Source organism: Thalassophryne amazonica, chromosome 18, assembly GCF_902500255.1.
Source record: "Thalassophryne amazonica chromosome 18, fThaAma1.1, whole genome shotgun sequence".
Classification (NCBI taxonomy): Eukaryota; Metazoa; Chordata; class Actinopteri; order Batrachoidiformes; family Batrachoididae; genus Thalassophryne; species Thalassophryne amazonica.
Genome location: NC_047120.1, coordinates 74,493,295 through 74,515,759, shown reverse-complemented (window position 1 = coordinate 74,515,759; position 22,465 = coordinate 74,493,295). Strand labels below are relative to the sequence as shown.

Here is a 22,465-nt window from a genome sequence, read left to right as displayed (position 1 = left end):
AAAAACTAGCATGTTGCCCATGGGGATCCACGGACTCTAGATTGGGTCGTGTTTATAAAAATCAGTAGCTGACATTTTTCAAGAGTGGTAATAAATGAAGCAATGAGTTGGAATGGTGTGAGTCCAAAATGTTAGAACCTTAGACCTCAACCACTTTTAGAAGAGAAACCCAAATCTTTTATTTCCTGTTAATTATGTACTTGTTTTTGTTAATTTACTGTGTTAATGTATTTCTAAATTGTTTAGGTTGTTGAAAGCTTGACTCTTAGTCTTGTCCATCCAAATTGGAAGTCCCAAAAACCAGTTTTATTTGTTATTATCTATCGTCCACCTGGTCGTTACTGTGAGTTTCTCTGTGAATTTTCAGACCTTTTGTCTGACTTAGTGCTTAGCTCAGATAAGATAATTATAGTGGGCGATTTTAACATCCACACAGATGCTGAGAATGACAGCCTCAACACTGCATTTAATCTATTATTAGACTCTATTGGCTTTGCTCAAAATGTAAATGAGTCCACCCACCACTTTAATCATATCTTAGATCTTGTTCTGACTTATGGTGTGGAAATAGAAGACTTAACAGTATTCCCTGAAAACTCCCTTCTGTCTGATCATTTCTTAATAACATTTACATTTACTCTGATGGACTACCCAGCAGTGGGGAATAAGTTTCATTACACTAGAAGTCTTTCAGAAAGCACTGTAACTAGGTTTAAGGATATGATTCCTTCTTTATGTTCTCTAATGCCATATAACAACACAGTGCAGAGTAGCTACCTAAACTCTGTAAGTGAGCTAGAGTATCTCGTCAATAGTTTTACATCCTCATTGAAGACAACTTTGGATGCTGTAGCTCCTCTGAAAAAGAGAGCTTTAAATCAGAAGTGCCTGACTCCGTGGTATAACTCACAAACTCGTAGCTTAAAGCAGATAACCCGTAAGTTGGAGAGGAAATGGCGTCTCACTAATTTAGAAGATCTTCACTTAGCCTGGAAAAAGAGTCTGTTGCTCTATAAAAAAGCCCTCTGTAAAGCTAGGACATCTTTCTACTCATCACTAATTGAAGAAAATAAGAACAACCCCAGGTTTCTTTTCAGCACTGTAGCCAGGCTGACAAAGAGTCAGAGCTCTATTGAGCTGAGTATTCCATTAACTTTAACTAGTAATGACTTCATGACTTTCTTTGCTAACAAAATTTTAACTATTAGAGAAAAAATTACTCATAACCATTCCAAAGACGTATCGTTATCTTTGGCTGCTTTCAGTGATGCCGGTATTTGGTTAGACTCTTTCTCTCCGATTGTTCTGTCTGAGGAATTTTCATTAGTTACTTCATCCAAACCATCAACATGTTTATTAGACCCCATTCCTACCAGGCTGCTCAAGGAAGCCCTACCATTATTTAATGCTTCGATCTTAAATATGATCAATCTATCTTTGTTAGTTGGCTATGTACCACAGGCTTTTAAGGTGGCAGTAATTAAACCATTACTTAAAAAGCCATCACTTGACCCAGCTATCTTAGCTAATTATAGGCCAATCTCCAACCTTCCTTTTCTCTCAAAAATTCTTGAAAGGGTAGTTGTAAAACAGCTAACTGATCATCTGCAGAGGAATGGTCTATTTGAAGAGTTTCAGTCAGGTTTTAGAATTCATCATAGTACAGAAACAGCATTAGTGAAGGTTACAAATGATCTTATGGCCTCAGACAGTGGACTCATCTCTGTGCTTGTTCTGTTAGACCTCAGTGCTGCTTTTGATACTGTTGACCATAAACTTTTATTATAGAGATTAGAGCATGCCATAGGTATTAAAGGCACTGCGCTGCGGTGGTTTGAATCATATTTATCTAATAGATTACAATTTGTTCATGTAAATGGGGAATCTTCTTCACAGACTAAGGTTAATTATGGAGTTCCACAAGGTTCTGTGCTAGGACCAATTTTAAAGTGCCTTGGGGCAACTGTTTGTTGTGATTTGGCGCTATATAAATAAAATTGATGATGAAATTGATGATGATGATACACCTAAACACCATGAACACACACCTAAACACACACTTTCACTGTCATTTCACCTTGATCATAGTACAAAACGCGGACCCTGCACCACGAGGGGGCATCCTGATAACATTAAAGGCAATTACATATTTTGACGAAATTACAAGTTTAAATGACTATATATATATATATATATATATATATATATATATATATATATATATATATATATAAACATCATGAGGTTTATGTCACAGAAATCCTACTTTACAATCACACTGCAGTCATTGTTAAATTATTTTCTTTTGCATTTATAATAAACACTTGTATTTATTTAGTGTTTGTTTTTCTGGTTGAAATAAGATATAAATAATCTACCAGACTTCAAAAAATATACAAGTTTCCATGTTATTTTATTTGTCTAAAAATAAATGTCTGAGGTTCCTTATGTTAAACAAGAAATTATCTAATCTGAAATAACAGGTGGTTTTAATACAGATGAAAGGTTTCTAAAGAACCATTTATTGGATTATTTACCTATTTTAATTACAAGTGTTCTAAACTTTAACAGTAATCAGAAATTTTGAGGTAACAACAACAAAAAAACATTTCCAATGATTTTTCTTCAGAAAACTGCTCTATAAATGAGCAGTCCTGTCACACGTTAATGTTTTGTACAGATCAGTGGTTTCTGCACCAATCGGATTGGTCCAATCCATTTTGTAGAGATCAGTGGTTTCTGCCACGAGTCTTCCGTGTTTTGGCCCGACGCGCCGTTCCTATTGGACAATGCCAAGGTACATCACAGCTCAGAGTGTCAAAAGTTGGCACACCTCATCTCGACAGAACACCGGCTCTGTGGTATGCAGGAGATCACTTGACCGAGGGTCTATACGTTCAAATAATAATAAAAAAAAATACTGTCATCACTCTTGGTCAGTCTCTTACAACGGTGCAGCGTAAATACACGAGCTTTCCAGGAGCGCACGTCTCCTCCTCCTGCTAGGATTCACACAGCAGCAAATTAAGGAGCTGAAGTCCGTAGCTGTTGCATTTCAATCAATCAATCAATCAATTTTTTTATATAGCGCCAAATCACAACAAACAGTTGCCCCAAGGCGCTTTATATTGTAAGGCAAGGCCATACAATAATTATGTAAAACCCCAACGGTCAAAACAACCCCCTGTGAGCAAGCACTTGGCTACAGTGGGAAGGAAAAACTCCCTTTTAACAGGAAGAAACCTCCAGCAGAACCAGGCTCAGGGAGGGGCAGTCTTCTGCTGGGACTGGTTGGGGCTGAGGGAGAGAACCAGGAAAAAGACATGCTGTGGAGGGGAGCAGAGATCGATCACTAATGATTAAATGCAGAGTGGTGCATACAGAGCAAAAAGAGAAAGAAACAGTGCATCATGGGAACCCCCCAGCAGTCTACGTCTATAGCAGCATAACTAAGGGATGGTTCAGGGTCACCTGATCCAGCCCTAACTATAAGCTTTAGCAAAAAGGAAAGTTTTAAGCCTAATCTTAAAAGTAGAGAGAGTGTCTGTCTCCCTGATCTGAATTGGGAGCTGGTTCCACAGGAGAGGAGCCTGAAAGCTGAAGGCTCTGCCTCCCATTCTACTCTTACAAACCCTAGGAACTACAAGTAAGCCTACAGTCTGAGAGCGAAATGCTCTATTGGGGTGATATGGTACTACGAGGTCCCTAAGATAAGATGGGACCTGATTATTCAAAACCTTATAAGTAAGAAGAAGAATTTTAAATTCTATTCTAGAATTAACAGGAAGCCAATGAAGAGAGGCCAATATGGGTGAGATATGCTCTCTCCTTCTAGTCCCCGTCAGTACTCTAGCTGCAGCATTTTGAATTAACTGAAGGCTTTTTAGGGAACTTTTAGGACAACCTGATAATAATGAATTACAATAGTCCAGCCTAGAGGAAATAAATGCATGAATTAGTTTTTCAGCATCACTCTGAGACAAGACCTTTCTGATTTTAGAGATATTGTGTAAATGCAAAAAAGCAGTCCTACATATTTGTTTAATATGCACTTTGAATGACATATCCTGATCAAAAATGACTCCAAGATTTCTCACAGTATTACTAGAGGTCAGGGTAATGCCATCCAGAGTAAGGATCTGGTTAGACACCACGTTTCTAAGATTTGTGGGGCCAAGTACAATAACTTCAGTTTTATCTGAGTTTAAAAGCAGGAAATTAGAGGTCATCCATGTCTTTATGTCTGTAAGACAATCCTGCAGTTTAGCTAATTGGTGTGTGTCCTCTGGCTTCATGGATAGATAAAGCTGGGTATCATCTGCGTAACAATGAAAATTTAAGCAATACTGTCTAATAATACTACCTAAGGGAAGCATGTATAAAGTGAATAAAATTGGTCCTAGCACAGAACCTTGTGGAACTCCATAATTAACTTTAGTCTGTGAAGAAGATTCCCCATTTACATGAACAAATTGTAATCTATTAGATAAATATGATTCAAACCACCGCAGCGCAGTGCCTTAATACCTATGGCATGCTCTAATCTCTGTAATAAAATTTTATGGTCAACAGTATCAAAAGCAGCACTGAGGTCTAACAGAACAAGCACAGAGATGAGTCCACTGTCCGAGGCCATAAGAAGATCATTTGTAACCTTCACTAATGCTGTTTCTGTACTATGATGAATTCTAAAACCTGACTGAAACTCTTCAAATAGACCATTCCTCTGCAGATGATCAGTTAGCTGTTTTACAACTACCCTTTCAAGAATTTTTGAGAGAAAAGGAAGGTTGGAGATTGGCCTATAATTAGCTAAGATAGCTGGGTCAAGTGATGGCTTTTTAAGTAATGGTTTAATTACTGCCATCTTAAAAGCCTGTGGTACATAGCCAACTAACAAAGATAGATTGATCATATTTAAGATCGAAGCATTAAATAATGGTAGGGCTTCCTTGAGCAGCCTGGTAGGAATGGGGTCTAATAAACATGTTGATGGTTTGGATGAAGTAACTAATGAAAATAACTCAGACAGAACAATCGGAGAGAAAGAGTCTAACCAAATACCGGCATCACTGAAAGCAGCCAAAGATAATGATACGTCTTTGGGATGGTTATGAGTAATTTTTCTCTAATAGTTAAAATTTTGTTAGCAAAGAAAGTCATGAAGTCATTACTAGTTAAAGTTAATGGAATACTCAGCTCAATAGAGCTCTGACTCTTTGTCAGCCTGGCTACAGTGCTGAAAAGAAACCTGGGGTTGTTCTTATTTTCTTCAATTAGTGATGAGTAGAAAGATGCCCTAGCTTTACGGAGGGCTTTTTTATAGAGCAACAGACTCTTTTTCCAGGCTAAGTGAAGATCTTCTAAATTAGTGAGACGCCATTTCCTCTCCAACTTACGGGTTATCTGCTTTAAGCTACGAGTTTGTGAGTTATACCACGGAGTCAGGCACTTCTGATTTAAAGCTCTCTTTTTCAGAGGAGCTACAGCATCCAAAGTTGTCTTCAATGAGGATGTAAAACTATTGACGAGATACTCTATCTCACTTACAGAGTTTAGGTAGCTACTCTGCACTGTGTTGGTATATGGCATTAGAGAACATAAAGAAGGAATCATATCCTTAAACCTAGTTACAGCGCTTTCTGAAAGACTTCTAGTGTAATGAAACTTATTCCCCACTGCTGGGTAGTCCATCAGAGTAAATGTAAATGTTATTAAGAAATGATCAGACAGAAGGGAGTTTTCAGGGAATACTGTTAAGTCTTCTATTTCCATACCATAAGTCAGAACAAGATCTAAGATATGATTAAAGTGGTGGGTGGACTCATTTACTTTTTGAGCAAAGCCAATAGAGTCTAATAATAGATTAAATGCAGTGTTGAGGCTGTCATTCTCAGCATCTGTGTGGATGTTAAAATCGCCCACTATAATTATCTTATCTGAGCTAAGCACTAAGTCAGACAAAAGGTCTGAAAATTCACAGAGAAACTCACAGTAACGACCTTGAGCGCCTTGGGGCAACTGTTTGTTGTGATTTGGCGCTATACAAGAAAAAAGTTGATTGATTGATTGCAGGTGGACGATAGATAATAACAAATAAAACTGGTTTTTGGGACTTCCAATTTGGATGGACAAGACTAAGAGTCAAGCTTTCAAATGAATTAAAGCTCTGTCTGGGTTTTTGATTAATTAATAAGCTGGAATGGAAGATTGCTGCTAATCCTCCGCCCCGGCCCGTGCTACGAGCATTCTGACAGTGTGACTCAGGGGTGTTGACTCATTTAAACTAACATATTCATCCTGCTGTAACCAGGTTTCTGTAAGGCAGAATAAATCAATATGTTGATCAATTATTATATCATTTACCAACAGGGACTTAGAAGAGAGAGACCTAATGTTTAATAGACCACATTTAACTGTTTTAGTCTGTGGTGCAGTTGAAGGTGCTATATTATTTTTTCTTTTTGAATTTTTATGCTTAAATAGATTTTTGCTGGTTATTGGTGGTCTAGGAGCAGGCACCGTCTCTACGGGGATGGGGTAATGAGGGGATGGCAGGGGGAGAGAAGCTGCAGAGAGGTGTGTAAGACTACAACTCTGCTTCCTGGTCCCAACCCTGGATAGTCACGGTTTGGAGGATCTAAGAAAATTGGCCAGATTTCTAGAAATGAGAGCTGCTCCATCCAAAGTGGGATGGATGCCGTCTCTCCTAACAAGACCAGGTTTTCCCCAGAAGCTTTGCCAATTATCTATGAAGCCCACCTCATTTTTTGGACACCACTCAGACAGCCAGCAATTCAAGGAGAACATGCGGCTAAACATGTCACTCCCGGTCTGATTGGGGAGGGGCCCAGAGAAAACTACAGAGTCCGACATTGTTTTTGCAAAGTTACACACCGATTTAATGTTAATTTTAGTGACCTCCGATTGGCGTAACCGGGTGTCATTACTGCCGACGTGAATTACAATCTTACCAAATTTACGCTTAGCCTTAGCCAGCAGTTTCAAATTTCCTTCAATGTCGCCTGCTCTGGCCCCCGGAAGACAATTGACAATGGTTGCTGGTGTCGCTAACTTCACATTTCTCAAAACAGAGTCGCCAATAACCAGAGTTTGATCCTCGGCGGGTGTGTCGCCGAGTGGGGAAAAATGGTTAGAAATGTGAACGGGTTGGCGGTGTACACGGGGCTTCTGTTTAGAACTACGCTTCCTCCTCACAGTCACCCAGTCGGCCTGCTTTCCCGGCTGCTCGGGATCTGCCAGGGGGTAACTAACGGCGGCTAAGCTACCTTGGTCCGCACCGACTACAGGGGCCTGGCTAGCTGTAGAATTTTCCACGGTGCGGAGCCGAGTCTCCAATTCGCCCAGTCTGGCCTCCAAAGCTATGAATAAGCTACACTTATTACAATTACCGTTACTGCTAAAGGAGGCCGAGGAATAACTAAACATTTCACACCCAGAGCAGAAAAGTGAGGGAGAGACAGGAGAAGCCGCCATGCTAAATCGGCTAAGAGCTAGTAGCTACGCTAAGCTAGCGGATTCCTAAAAACACGCAAAGTGAATAATGTGTAAATAATTTAGAGGTGATTCAGCAGAAGGAGTGCTTTAGTTAAGGCACGTAAAGATTACACTGGGAAACAAATCGTAATCTAGATAACTAGATCAATCTAACTGCGCAGATTAAACAGCTAACAGATACAGAAAAACACCGCTGTGCTCCGGAACAGGAAGTGATACAATACCGCAGTGAGAGCCAACCACCAGTAGAGGCAGTCAAGAGCAGTTCAGAGCAGAGATTAACAAAAGATTAACAAAAGTAAAGCACAGTTAATTAAGATAAAAGAAACAATCCCAACCTTGTATCAGTAGAAGAGCGGAGAGAAGTCCAGGCGCCGAGGACTCAATCCATTCACAGGGGCGGGAGCGGCCGCCTGCTCTTCCTGCAATCTGATTGGCCACCTTGTATGCTTCTCCATTGTCATTGGCTGTTGGTCATGTCAATCATTGTGCTCGATGTAAGTCTCCATTGTGTGATCAAACGGAAACAAAACTGAAACCTAGAATAAGACTGCGCAGTGTATGAAACACTACAGAACTTTTATTTTGACACAAATTCAGGAAGTGGCTCTGCAGCTGCACTGATTAAATGCTGTAGCTTCACCGATCACGAACTTTCCTCGTGTTGACAGCAGCGCGCGGTTCGAGAACACTGTATATTTCCATAATCTCTGTAAATATCGGAGGGCCGGCCCGCGCACCTCTAAACGTGCAGCAGCCCACTGGGCAAATGCTCAAAATCACAGATTATCAGTCCGAGCCTGGTCAGGTCAAACTGCTAGCTGACGCCATCGCCTCAACTTGACATGTCCTCTTCCCCCACAGAAAGTGGTTCTCACTGTAGTGGAGAATAAATCTCAGATAATTGATCTCATTTGTGCAGAACTAGTGAAGAAGGAGCTGTGCGGTCCCCACAAACTTGCGGTTACTGGAAAGGATTCCAAACCAGTTGAAGTCACCAAAGACGTGCTGGGAGAGGTCAGAGTTGGAAACATTTCATGAAGAGGCTGAAGTGATAATGGTGCAGCAGATGGCTAGATTGGCACAATCTGGGGTTAAAAGTATTTCAATAGTGTCTGACGATACAGATGTATTCATCTTACTGTTGCATTATTATGCAGATCTTCACCTCACATGCAGCCTTACAAAGGAAGCAACGGGAAGTGACCGAACAGTCATTGATATTGCAGAAACTGTTAAGGAACATTCACACATAGTAGCCAACTTGCTCGCCATGCATTGCTTGTCTGGCTGTGACACTGTAGCCCAACTGTTTGGGATATGCAAAGGATCAGCTTTGAAAACCTTGAAGGCAGGACATTCTCTTACCAAGCTTGGATACCTGCATATTCCACTGGCAGAAGTGACTGCAGAGGCTACAGTGTTCATAGCACAGTGCTATGGATCAAACAAGGAAGTTATGTCTGATGTTAGAGTGGAATTGTGGTCAAAGAAGATGTCGAAAAAACGTGTGACATCAGCACCTGATCTGAAATGCCTTCCACCCACAACGGAAGCATTTGCACAAAATGCCAGCAGGGCTCACCTTCAAGCTGCAATTTGGAGATTAGTGTTATCACCACACCCGCCAAGCATTGAGGTTACACAGTATGGCTGGAGTAAGGATGAACATTCTAAGACTCTCATACCTGTCACAACCCCCTCAGATGTTGCACTAGCACCACCATATGTTCTGAAAATGATCAGGTGTGGTTGTGCATCAGATGATCCATGTCAAAATGCACAGTGTGGATGTGAAGCTGCTCATCTACCATGTACATTCTTCTGTACATGTCATGGTGAGCCAAATGTCTGTAGGAATCCGTTTAACAAACAAACGGAGGAAGCTGATGAAGGCTCTGTTAATGATGACGATGATGATATTCTCAGCCCTTAGACTGGTACAAAGAGCTGCATTATTTACCCCAAATTCCAATTCAACTTTCTTGTAACTTTTGACACTGAATTACTTTTCCCTCAGCAAACACATATTTGAAGCAGTGGTTGAATTTATTATATTGTGATCAGTTTGGAAATGGCTTTATCTTAATCCCTTATCCTTGAAAGGATAGGTGTAGATAGACTCTGTTTTTGCTATTTTACCTTGTATAATAAAACTGCCATAACGAACAAATTAAATTTTGGTAATTAATGCCTTCATTTACATGATTTGCATATGCATATTAACACTAGATTAACAAAGAAATGGCATTTTTGTAACCAAACCCAATAGGCCTGGATATGTGCATTGTTATTGTGTTTATATCATTTACGTTCATGTATATATGGACAAATAAACTGTAATTTTGCATAATGTTGGTACTAATTTGCATAACTTTGCATATGCAAAACACCTGATCATTTCGGAAATGGGTTTATCTGTACCGCAAACCCTGAAAACATGGGTATAAACACCATTTTTATTCTGTTAGCTAGTATATTACCTGAATTACTGCTGAAAAAAGAAATTTTGGTAATGACTGCCTTCATTTGCATATTTGCAAATTCCCCAAGGGTGCTAGAGGGGCATTACCCAGATTGGTTAAAGACACTCCCTATAGATTTCAGAACTGCAAAACAACTTTGGTGGTACGCCAAAACAAGGTTATGTCACATACCGCAGGACTACTGTACATTGTTTCTGGTATCCCATATTGTGGGACAATGTTTTTACAGATTGCTTTTGCAACTGTCAGTGTGTCAGCATGTCTTGATGGAATGATTTCAACCCATTTGGAGAATGCATCAATTAACACCAGGCAGTATTTGTATGGACCACTTTGATTTAATTCAATGAAATAATTGTCTGGCGGGTGACAAGAAAGACATTTTTGATTGTAACAGTAGGACACTCACTACATGTGGAACTTTGATCACCAGAACTGTTCAAGATGGAGTGCATGCTGTAAATCAGTCAATTGCTTTACAGCATTTTGAAGTAGGCATGAAGCCTGTGTCATGTCCGTCAGGTCCAATGAGTATCTAGTCGCTTCTGTGGCGTCATAAAATATGTCATCTGTAGTCAGTCTGACCACTTTCATTCGTCCTGAAGTTGGGAGGATGCCAATCTTTAGACTTTGTAACAAGTCACGTCCCAGGAGATTCACTGTACATGTTGGAGAAAAGACAATGGGTTTGTTTATTTCACGGTGGGTGTCTGGATCAGTAATGTTCACTGGTTTCAACATTACTTCTTGGTTAGTCATACCATTAGCTGATTTCACATAAATTTAATTGTGTAACTCTTTTGCTTTAGGGGCAGTGTGTTCATCACTGTTCTACATGCACCCGTATCACACAAGAACTCAAAAGGAAAACCATTTACCACCAAAGTGATGGTGGGTTTGTCTTTCATGCCCATCATTGTCCATGCTCCACAAATGTCCACTGAATCCAATTTGTCATTGTTAGAATCATCAGAGTTATCGTGCCTGTTGGTTGGTGTAACAGGAATGTCATCTGATTTAAATACTGCAGTTTTTGCAACTTCAACAATAGAATCCTTCGCCGAGCAATAAGTGAAGTAAAAGAAATCATGGTCTGTTTCAATGTTAATTTAAGACCGAGCACTGGAGTCCCGAAAATGGCGATACATGGACAAGGCAAGACATCTCTCCCCATAATTTCAGAAATAGACTTAAAATAAGATTTCCAATATTCTTCCAAATTTGGACAAGACCAGAACATATGTGTAAGATTACAATGGCTTTGTGAGCACCTGTCACATACATCTGCGACACTCTGATAAATTATTGCTAGTCTGCTATGGACCACTTTAAACTGTATAAGTTGAAATCTTGCACTAGATGAACATGACTTTATATTCCGAAGTGCTCCACACCACCAATCATCATTGAAAGACATACCCAATTCCGTCTCCCAATCAGTCCTAATTTTAGTCAAGGCCGGTGAGAAATCTGGTAATAACGTTGTACAAAAAAGAAATGTGTCGCTTTGATTTTTTTAATACAGGATACAGGAGATCAACGCCTGAGGAAGGAGGGGAAGTCGGAAATGAAGGGGTATTTAATTTCAGGAAATTACGAAGTTGGAGATATCTAAATAGATCTGAGGTCTGAAGATCAAATCTAGACCGCAAATCTTCAAAACTGGAAAAAATTCCATTTGTATAAAAATCCCCAATTGTTCTTAAACCTCTCCTCTCCCAGACAGAAAATCTAGAGTCCAACAACGCCGGTTTGAATAACATGTTATTGCACACAGGGCTATGAAGAGGTAGAGTATTCCAACTGTAAATGTGCTTAATCTGTTGCCAAATCTGTAAAGTAGCAATTACAATTGGATTATTCGTATGTTCTGTAGGTTTCAACTTCCCAGGATGACAGATCAGTGCCTGAAGTGAGGAATGACATGAGGCCGACTCCAAACGGCACCACTGACTTTCGGGGAGAAAGGCCCAGTACAGAATTTTATGTAGGTTGGAAGCCCAATAATAAAGTTGTAGGTCCGGTAAACCCAAACCACCCTCAGCCTTCGATCTCTGTAATAAAGATTTTTGAATTCTAGGGGGCTTGCCGTTCCATATGTATGACGAGAATATGCTATTAATATTGAAAAGAATGACTTTGGCAGATATAAAGGCAGACACTGAAATAAATATAAAAAATGTGGGACAACAATCATTTTTATGCTTTGTGCCCTCCCCACTAAAGTAGTTTGAAGTTTATCCCATTTTTGTAGATCGTCCTTGACCTTCCCAATCAGTGCAGCAAAATTCTCCTCAAAGAGGTGTTTCATAGATTGTGATATAGTAATGCCCAGATACTTAAATTTAACAGAAAAGGCAAACGGAAGAGTAGAGGGAGAAATATTTCTCGCCAGCTCATTAATGGGGAAGAAATCACTTTTTTCAATGTTGAGTTTATATCCAGAGAACTTACCAAAATATTAAAGTTTGTCTGATACACGTGGGATAGTTTTAACTGGGTCTGAAATATAAAGCAAAAGATCATCTGCATATAAAGAGACTTTATGCTCAGCTCCACCCCTGTTAATACCCGGAATACGCAAATCTGACTTAAGTGCAATGGAAAGGGGCTCAATAACCAGGGCAAACAGGAGAGGAGATAATGGGCACCCCTGCCGTGTCCCACGTGAAAGGGGGGAAAAAACCTGATCTAACAGAGTTGGTGCACACACAGGCCTGTGGAAAAGTATAGAGAAGGCAAATCCAAGAAATAAAGTGATTGCTACAGCCAAATTTGTTAAGAACAGAAAACAAATAAGGCCACTCCACTCTGTCGAACGCCTTCTCGGCGTCTAAAGAGATGACGCCTTCGGGAATAGGCAGTGTGTCAGGAGAAAGCACAATATTAAGAAGACGCCTTACATTTGTGAAGGAGTGGCGATTCCGTATGAAGCCAGTTTGGTCTTCTGAAATCACACTGTGCATAACTTTTTCAAGTCTACATGCCAAGATCTTTGCCAAAATCTTTACATCCACATTTAAGAGGGATATAGGTCGATAAGAGGAATGGCTTAATGGGTCCTTTCCCTGTATATGGATTAATGAAACAACAGCCTGTCTTAGAGTAGGTGGTAAAATGCCTTGCTGAAAGGAGTCGTCGTACATATGGAGCAACAATGGGGCTAGTTTTGCAGAAAAAAATCTTGTGAAAATCAACCAAAAATCCATCGGGTCCTGGGGAACACCCACTCTGCATAGATTTAATAGCCGTTTGAATCTCATTAAGAGTAATGGGGGCATCTAAACAAGTTACCTCCTGATCGATAGTTGTGGCAATTCTATATGATCAAAAAAGTCCTGTAGTTGTGAGTCATCAGATAAATTGTCCGACTTATAAAGTTGTGAATAAAAAGTCAGAAATGTGTCATTTATTTCTTGAGGATCGGTTATCATTTGATTGGCCAAATTTTAAATTTGTGGGATCATTTGAGCAGCCCTTCGGCCCTTCAAATAATTTGCCAGAAGGCACCCCGCTTTTTCGCCGTGCTCATATACAGTGCCTCTAGCCATATGGAGTAACTTCTCAGCCTCAGATGTTGATATCAAATCAAATTCAGTCTAAACTTCCAGTCTTTGTTTGTAAAGTTCAGCAGTAGGTGATATAGCATATTGTTTATCTGAATCAGAAATAGATTTTGTTAATTCTTGTTTGCGCAGACTATTTCTTAAGCCCAGGTTACACATAGACGGTTTTGTCGGCGGGTAGTATGTAGACCAAAGTTCGCGGTAGTTCTGGCTGTTTTTGCGGTGGAAAGGGGCGGAGCATTTCGCCGGCGTTTTGAGCGCCGTACTAACCGCAAATACGCGGACAAAATGCCGCTAAATCCGCCGAATAAAGCGGAGTTTTGACGCCGTAGCATCCGGCACACGTCAGGCAACGGGGGTTAATACTCAGTTCTATCCTTTACAATCGCAGATTCAGACGCGCGTGAGAACAGCGGTGTTCTGCTGCTGCCGATAATGCCCTGTGTACTGCTGGATTTATCCAGGCAAATCCTGCGTTACTCCAGGAACTTTTGCTTATAGGCACCGCCCCCCAGAGTATAATAGGCTGAAGCAGCTGTCAGTGCAGGGGGAGGGAGTGACAGGGAGCTCATCTCTCAGCCTTTTCTTTTCTCTCCTTTTTCCCCTCCTCAACGTGTTGCTCGTCTGCACCACAGGGCTACCCTCTGCTTCTGAACCAGACCTCTTGGTAAGTCCTTGCCGCTGCCAATTTTATTTTAGGAGGCATACTGGAGCTTCTCTGCAAAAATATCTGGAGCTGGCCACGAGTGAGAGACCTGCATGCAGCGCGCTAGCGTTTTTATACTGACTGACGCCTATCGGCCATTTGGAACGCCATTAACCGGGAGGTGGCGTTTAGAACAGCATACTGTCTGCTAGCGCCGCCGTTTTGTCTGCCTCTGTCGCCGGTTAAAACGCCTTTGAGGACGCAGATGTGGGCTCTATCACCGTTTTACACGCTGTTGATTAGGGATACAACGCCAGCCGGCAATTACGGCGGTGTAAACTGCGGCACTACAGGAAGGGGCGGGATGACATGGCGATTAAAAAGTATCAAACGCCGTTGTTTGCGTTGTCTCCGTCGTCAGGCCACTTCTCCGGGAGCGTCCCGGAATTATTCGACATGTTGAATCATTTTTTCGACGATTCCCGGTGAAGCCGGAACCAAACCACGCCCCCGTGCGCCGGCGTTAACTACGGCGTTTGATCCCTAAAATGGCCCAGAGGGGGCAAAATCTCTGCTGGGATGCTTCCGGGACTGCTGGGATGCTTCCGGGAGAGTTTACCGTCAATGTGTAAACGGGGCTTTAGCATGGGCGGAGTAAGAGATTATTTCTCCTCTTAAGACTGCTTTCAAAGTTTCCCATAGTAAACTAGGATTAGTTTCATCAATCCGATTGGTCTCCAAAAAAAAGTCTATGGTCTTTGAAATTCTTTTGATGAAACCATTATCTGAGAGCAGTAAAGGATCAAATCTCCAAAACCGAAAACGTCTGAGTTGAGATACAAATTTTAAGTCCAATGTTAAAGGTGAATGATCCGAAATTACTCTGGCTTGGTATTCAGCTGTCAAGACTAAAGAGAGGAGAGTCTTATCAATCACAAAAGTGTCAATATGCGAATGTGTTTTATGGACATGAGAATAAAAAGAAAACTGTTTATCTTTGGGGTGTAAGTGTCGCCATACATCTGTAAAACCGTATTGGGACATAGTAAACTGCAAAAGAGCTTGTGCCATCTTTGGTGGTGTGGAGACTTTGGGATTGGATTTATCCAGAGAAGGGTCCAAAATGGTATTTATATCTCCACCTAAAATCAGGGAGTGGGAATTTAACTTTGGTATTGAGGAAGCTAATTTCTTGATAAAGAAATCATCGTGATTAGGCGCATAAACATTCACTGAAATTACTGGTTGTTGACAAAGGGTGCCAACAACGATCACATATCTCCCATTATTGTCTACAACAGTTTGGGACATTATAAAAGGTGTATGCCTTTTGATTAAGATCGCTACGCCCCTAGTCTTATTATTAAACCGAGAATGAAAAATTGAACTAACCCAACCTTGATTTAGCTTCTGCTGCTCAACATTACGCAGGTGTGTTTCCTGCAAAAAAACGATATCTGCATTTATTTGTTTAATATGAGAGAAGACTCTAGCTCTCTTAGTGGCCCCATTAATACCGCCCACATTCCAGGACATAATTCTGATTGAGCGTCCCAAATCCTCTCCTACATTATGAGTCGTAAGGTTATTGGATTAAACTTAACCTGCATTACCATGAATAGTTGTCAAAATAAAAACCATGAGTAGAAATAACAATAATTGTGTGCCTGGCGACCAAAAATTCAATGAAAAGTCCTCAGCTTCTAAATCCCCCCCCCCCCCCCCTTACTTCCACCCCCCCAAACAGAGTGGACAGGGTCAAAATAACTCTACTGGCCTTCCAGAAGGTCTCTGATCAAGAACTAAACCTCTCACTACTCTACATTAGAGCAGAGGGAGTCCAAGAGCACAAAAAAAAACTGAAAGAAACTCAACTGCAACAGTTTATACATATCAAAAATGACATTAAATAATACCTCAGACTGCAATAAAATAAAAGTAATTTCAACGTACTATTACCACATTCATTCATATCTATAATCACCACCACCATTAATATAATATCAACTGACCACAATAATAACCACAAGAACAATAATATTAACAGACGGGAGAAAAAATAAAATAAAATAAAAAATAAATAAAAATAAATAAATAATAAGAAAAATAATAATAAAAAATAAAAAATTTAAATAAATACATTTAAATAATAATAATAAAAATAAAAACATAAAACAAAAAATATATGAGACTTGACTACAGAGTAGGTATATTAACCGTAAAACTTAAATAAAGGGATGATGAACCTGTGACAAGTTTGTAATGTGTCCATTGTCCGGTGATTAATCTTCTTACCAAGTCTCGGAGCAAGTTCCAACGAGGTGCGCAACCTTCTTTATACTGTGACGCTCCATCATCACTGAGTGTTCTACTCATCGTCCAACACATGCTGCTTAAAGAAGTCTTGAGCGGTGTCTGCGGACTTGAAAATGTAGTCCTTTTGTTGGTGTGTGACACACATAACAGTCGGGTACCGGAGGAAAAACTTAACCCCCTTTTGGTAAAGTTTGCTCTTCACTGCATTAAAAGACGCACGTTGTTTGGAAAGAGCAGGACTGAGGTCCGGAAAAATTAAGACTCGGTGACCATTGTACAACAGCTGCCCTTTCTTCCATGAGATGGCTAGGACTCGTTCCTTTTCCTGAAACCTTGAGAAGCGCACGATGAATGGTCTTGGTCTCTCCCGATCTCCAGGTGCTACTCCCGGGATCCTATGAGCTCTGTCCAGCTCCGGCGGGCAGACAAAACTTTCTTCTTGCAGCACATCCACAAAAAACTGTGACATAAATGGAATAATAGCTTGTCCTTCAAGTCGTTCTGGTAAACCAATAACACAAAGGTTTTTTTCTGCGTGAATAATTCTCAAGATATTCCGTCTTCGCCATAAGCTCTTTTTTCTCTTTCTCCAAAACATCAACACGCTTCTCCAGGCGAGCAATTCTGTCACTTTGGTCTGACAAACACTCTTCAAACTCAGTAAGGTGAGGCTCGAGCGCATCCAGCGTAGCTTTGATATTGCATATTGTTGAGTTAATAGGACCAAGCGAGGCTTTTATTTCTGTGAGAATGGTCTCTGTTCTTTTCCAATTCACTTCTCAACGCGGACATTGACACTAAATCCCCTGTTTCTGGCGATACTGTAGATGCTACTGTTTCGGTGGTGTTAGCATTAGCTTGCCTGCTAGCATCCGGAGAAACTTTTACTTTTTGCGATGGCATCTTTAAAGTATCCGGTATCACTTCAGCCCGCAGTCAAATAATGTTTGGTGCTATTCATAAACGAGTAGCCATAAATTGCAGTTAAGTTTTGAAAGAAAAAAAAGTAAATGTCGCCCCGGACACCCTCCGCACGTCTGCTCTAGCTCGCTGCCATACTGGAAGTCTTTTTTTGTCTTTTATGTTAGCACGAAGTACCGCAGCAATTTCCTAATGTTGTGAACTTGTTCACTCATTTGGCAATAAAACTTTTCTGATTCTGAACAAGCTGAGCAAAGTAACACTCCTCTGACAGAAAAACCACCGTGGCTCTGTTCATCCCGGGCACAAACGTTACATTTTCATGTCCGACCTGCTTGCCCACAGCCGGGAGGACATCCTCCACAGACACAGCTGGGTCCGGGACCACCCTCACCCCACACGCAAACCAGTCCAACCAATAAAAAACAACCAATAAATAAACCTAAAATGAAGAAAAACCACCAAAAAGTAAAAAAAAAAACGCCACCTCACCTGAACGGAGTCACAGTCTCACCCGCGACTCTCACGTTTGCTCAAACTACCAGCATGCACCAGAGAGAGAGAGAGGCAGAGCGAGAGAGAGAGGCAGAGAGTGACAGAGAGAGGCAGAGAGTGAGACAGAGAGAGTGAGACAGACAGACAGAGAGAGAGAGAGCGAGAGAGAGAGGCAGAGAGTGACAGAGAGAGGCAGAGAGTGACAGAGAGAGGCAGAGAGTGACAGAGAGAGGCAGAGAGTGACAGAGAGAGAGAGAGAGAGAGAGAGAGAGACAAAGAGAGAGAGAGAGAGCGAGGCAGAGAGAGAGAGAGAGACCAATAGAGAGAGAGAGAGAGACAGAGAGCAATAGAGAGAGAGAGAGAGACAGAGAGCAATAGAGAGAGAGAGAGAGAGAGGCAGAGCAATAGAGAGACAGAGAGAGCGAGACAGAGAGAGAGAGAGTGAGACAGAGAGTGACAGAGAGAGAGAGGCAGAGAGAGAGAGAGAGTGAGACAGAGTGACAGAGAGAGAGAGAGAGGGAGGCAGAGAGCGATAGAGAGAGAGCGACAGAGAGAGAGGCAGAGAGAGAGAGAGGCAGAGAGAGAGAGAGAGCGACAGAGAGAGAGAGAGAGAGAGAGCGACAGAGAGAGAGAGAGAGAGAGAGCGACAGAGAGAGAGAGAGCGACAGAGAGAGAGCGGCAGAGAGCAATAGAGAGAGAGCGACAGAGAGAGAGCAACAGAGAGAGAGAGAGAGAGCGACAGAGAGAGAGAGAGCGAGACAGAGAGACAGAGAGCGACAGAGAGAGATGGACAGAGAGAGCGATAGAGAGGCAGAGAGAGAGCAGGAGAGAGAGAGAGAGAGTGACAGAGAGACAGAGAGCGACAGAGAGAGATGGACAGAGAGAGCGATACAGGCAGAGAGAGAGCAGGAGAGAGAGAGAGTGACAGAGACAGAGAGCAGCAGCAGAGAGACAGAGAGGCAGAGAGAGAGAGCAACAGAGCGATTGAGAAAGAGAGGCAGAGAGAGAGAGAGGCAGAGAGAGAGAGAGAGCAACAGAGCAATTGAGAGAGAGAGGCAGAGAGAGAGAGAGAGAGGCAGAGAGATGGATAGAGAGAGAGCGAGAGAGAGAGGCAGAGAGAGAGCGACAGAGGCAGAGATTGAGAGAGCGGGAGAGAGAGGGCGAGAGAGAGAGGCAGAGAGTGAGAGCAACAGAGACGGACAAAGAGAGAGAGAGAGAGAGAGAGAGAAAGAGCGCAACCGACCTGCTGTTTCTGTTCTCTTTCAGGATGAGTTGAGGTTTGAGTACCTGTTCTGAGCACACACACGTCCATCAGCGGCTGTGTGATCATGCCCTCCAGCTGATTCACTCTGGATGCATGCACTCAGTTTTTGGATGTGTGCAGGAGCACTGTGTTGCACAGACCTGCTTAAAACTGCGAACTTTCTGTGTCCAGTGCTCTACGCGCGTAGCCCTCAGCATACTGCTGCTTAGGGAGAAAAAACTCAGCATAGAGCTGCTTAAAGTGGGAGTAGAGCTGCTCAACTTGGCGTAGATGGTACGCCACAATACGCAGCTCTACATTTGCGCCGGTGTGAAAGGGGCTTAAGTCAAATCTGTCTTGCTTTGCATGACTCCTCTGATACATCTGCAAGTCTGTTTGATGTATGATTAAAAAACGTCAAGAACAACAGCAAAACGAAACACGGACGAATTGAGGTTTTCGTTGCCCTTCGTTTTTCAACAGTTTAAAAATCCTGATGAAGCGCTAGCTGCAGGAACGAAGCTGCGCAAAGATTAAACTATGCCAATGAAAGTCCAGATTTCTTGTTTCATCAGGGCATCGTTGCCCTTCGTTAAGTGCTGTGTGACTGAGCCATAAAATAATAAGGTGTTGTTTGCGCAGAAACTACCACAAATGCATTTGACACTTCAAAGTTGCACATATTCCAGACAGAGAAGTCTAAACATACCCGCTTGGCAGTTTCACATCCTGTTCTAACTGGCTTTGCATAGCGTTGGTCGAAGAGCCATACAAGATTTCACAGTTCAAAAGTATTCGGACACATAGCTCAAAAGTATTTGGACAAATAATAGATATTGCATAATTAACCTTAGCTATTGATTACATGATTGATAAGCATTGATAAATGTCGATTATTATGTGCATATAGGATATATATCCTTCAAATGCTACAGGTAAATGTTGTTTATGGCTGTATTAAAACAGTGGTGAGTCATTTATGAAATGAAACTGCATATTTATATGTTGCAAGTAAGACATGGATGTGATAGAAAGTGGAGCTGGAAACAGTTCTAAAAGTCAGTTGTACAGATCCAATTTCATCATGCTGTCATGTGTCTGCAGGAATATTTGGCCAGCGTTTAGAAGACACTGTACAATATGAGAAGAAGTTTGGACCCAGGTTGGCGCCCCTGTTGGTGGAACAGTGTGTGGACTTCATCAGAGAGAGAGGTCTGAATGAGGAAGGTCTCTTTCGAATGCCAGGGCAGGCCAATCTGGTCAAAGAGCTGCAGCAGGCCTTCGACTGTGGTGACAAGCCTCAATTTGACAGGTAAAGAACAATACCAGCTTTGGATAGGTCAGATCCCAAAGACACCACAATCAAGCTTGACTCTTCTGGGTACCTTTATTTTTGCTGGGTAATGTATTCAACATCTCTTTACTACCCTGCAGTAACACAGACATCCACACAGTGGCATCCTTGCTAAAGTTATACCTGCGGGAGCTGCCTGAACCTGTCATTCCCTTCTCCAAATATGAGGACTTTCTAACATGTGCACAACTTTTGGCCAAAGATGAAGATGAGGTATGCACCTTACACCCCATGCCTGTGTCTTCATCAACATCTATTTTCTAATAAAGTTGAATTTGTCCATTTAAGGGTATCCAGGAACTTGGAAAGCAAGTCAGCACTCTACCTCTACCCAACTACAATCTTCTCAAGTATATATGCAAGTAAGTCCAAGACTATTGTCTTCTGAACTGGGGGAAGTGTTGGCGTAAAGGTTAGAGAATATGGTTACCCAACACAACAGAAACCAGACATTACCCTGACGTGAGTTCATGGGTGAATGGGTGGAATTGTAATTGTGCTTTGTCCACCTGCCTTCGATGGAAATGTTCTATAGAAATGGTCCATTTGCCATATTTGGCACAGAGTCATCTACCCAATCCAGCAGATCTGAAACAAAAATGAGACCACATTTGCACATGCATTAAAATATAACTGCAAGAATGTTTTTAAAACTGCTGGAAGGTGTTCTGGAATCCTCATCCACATCAGGGTAACCAAAGCTTTATCCTGGATCCAGGACAAGGAACGGCATTTGTCAGAGAAATATCTGGCACTCGGTCTTTATCACAGTCACAGAAAGTGGTTCTAGAGACATGGACAGTAATTTTTCTGGTGTTGAAGGAGTTGAAGATTTGTTAGGAGGTGGAGAGGTACCAACTCCCCCTAGTTACATTACCATTACTCAGAAGGAGAAGAGCTGTTCATAGATTGGAAACACCTTGGAAAATTAAGGGCAGTCTCCTGTTGTCAATTGCTGGCCCTAATTTCCATCTTGATTTAAAAATTGAGGAAATTGGGCCCAATTTTATAAAACTAGTAGGCATATTCGTATTACCAACTATTTTATATCCACTTACATATGAGTGTATCGGATTATTGCAGAATACAACCGAATATTGTTAGATATACCAGAGAACATGCAATTCCCATTACACAGTTGATTTTGGCACACATGGATAATCCTACTTCAGTGTTTTTCCCCCAGCCTTTTTGAAAAAGCTGCAGCATCTGATACCGTCTCAGTGCTGTCTTCTGTTGAACAACGCTACATTATTTTTATGTATTTCATGATGATGTAGATGAACATCAGAAGGAGGCTTCTGCTCAGATGACAGTAGGCCCCAATTACTATGTTTTGTATCCTATTGTCCACTTTCACTTACCTTTACACATTACCCCCCACCAATCTAAATTTAAATTGAATTAAATTAAATTTGATTATTCATGTTTTGTGCATAAAGGTTTATCCCAACATCATAAATCTTTTAAAATGTTTCAAATTTTCCCAATTGCTTACAATTTTCTATGTTACTTTTACCCCAGTTTCACCAGATTTCAGGTCCTGATTGGGTATCTGATTTATGCTTTCTCCACAGAAAACATAGACATTTGGGTAACAAAAATCAGCAATAGGAGACCACTTTCAGGCATCAATCTGAAACGCAAGCAGACCTTTCTAACTGTAACTGTTTCTCAGATTCCTTGATGAGGTCCAGTCCCACTGTCATGAAAACAAGATGAGTGTCCAGAACCTTGCCACAGTATTTGGCCCAAACATCCTTCGGCCCAAGATGGAGGACCCTGTCACTATCATGGAAGGTTTGGATGATTTCCAATACTTTGTGGGCAAAGTCTTGGTTTAAAACAACTTGTTGCCTTAGAAACAGTTTACCTGAAAAGCTTATTTTATTGAGGCTAAAGCACAAGTGCAGCATTTTG

General features: G+C 41.4%; 1 protein-coding gene across 1 annotated transcript in view; it reads left to right on the top strand.

The window, feature by feature from the left end:
• si:dkey-191m6.4 (rho GTPase-activating protein 22) overlaps positions 1–22,465 on the top strand; it is a 177,503-nt gene that overhangs the window by 150,533 nt on the left and 4,505 nt on the right. The window contains exons 5-8 of the mRNA XM_034193578.1: positions 20,296–20,503; positions 20,626–20,758; positions 20,834–20,907; positions 22,224–22,345. Of these exons, the coding sequence (XP_034049469.1) occupies positions 20,296–20,503; positions 20,626–20,758; positions 20,834–20,907; positions 22,224–22,345 (537 nt within the window). The remainder of the gene's footprint in view (positions 1–20,295; positions 20,504–20,625; positions 20,759–20,833; positions 20,908–22,223; positions 22,346–22,465) is intronic.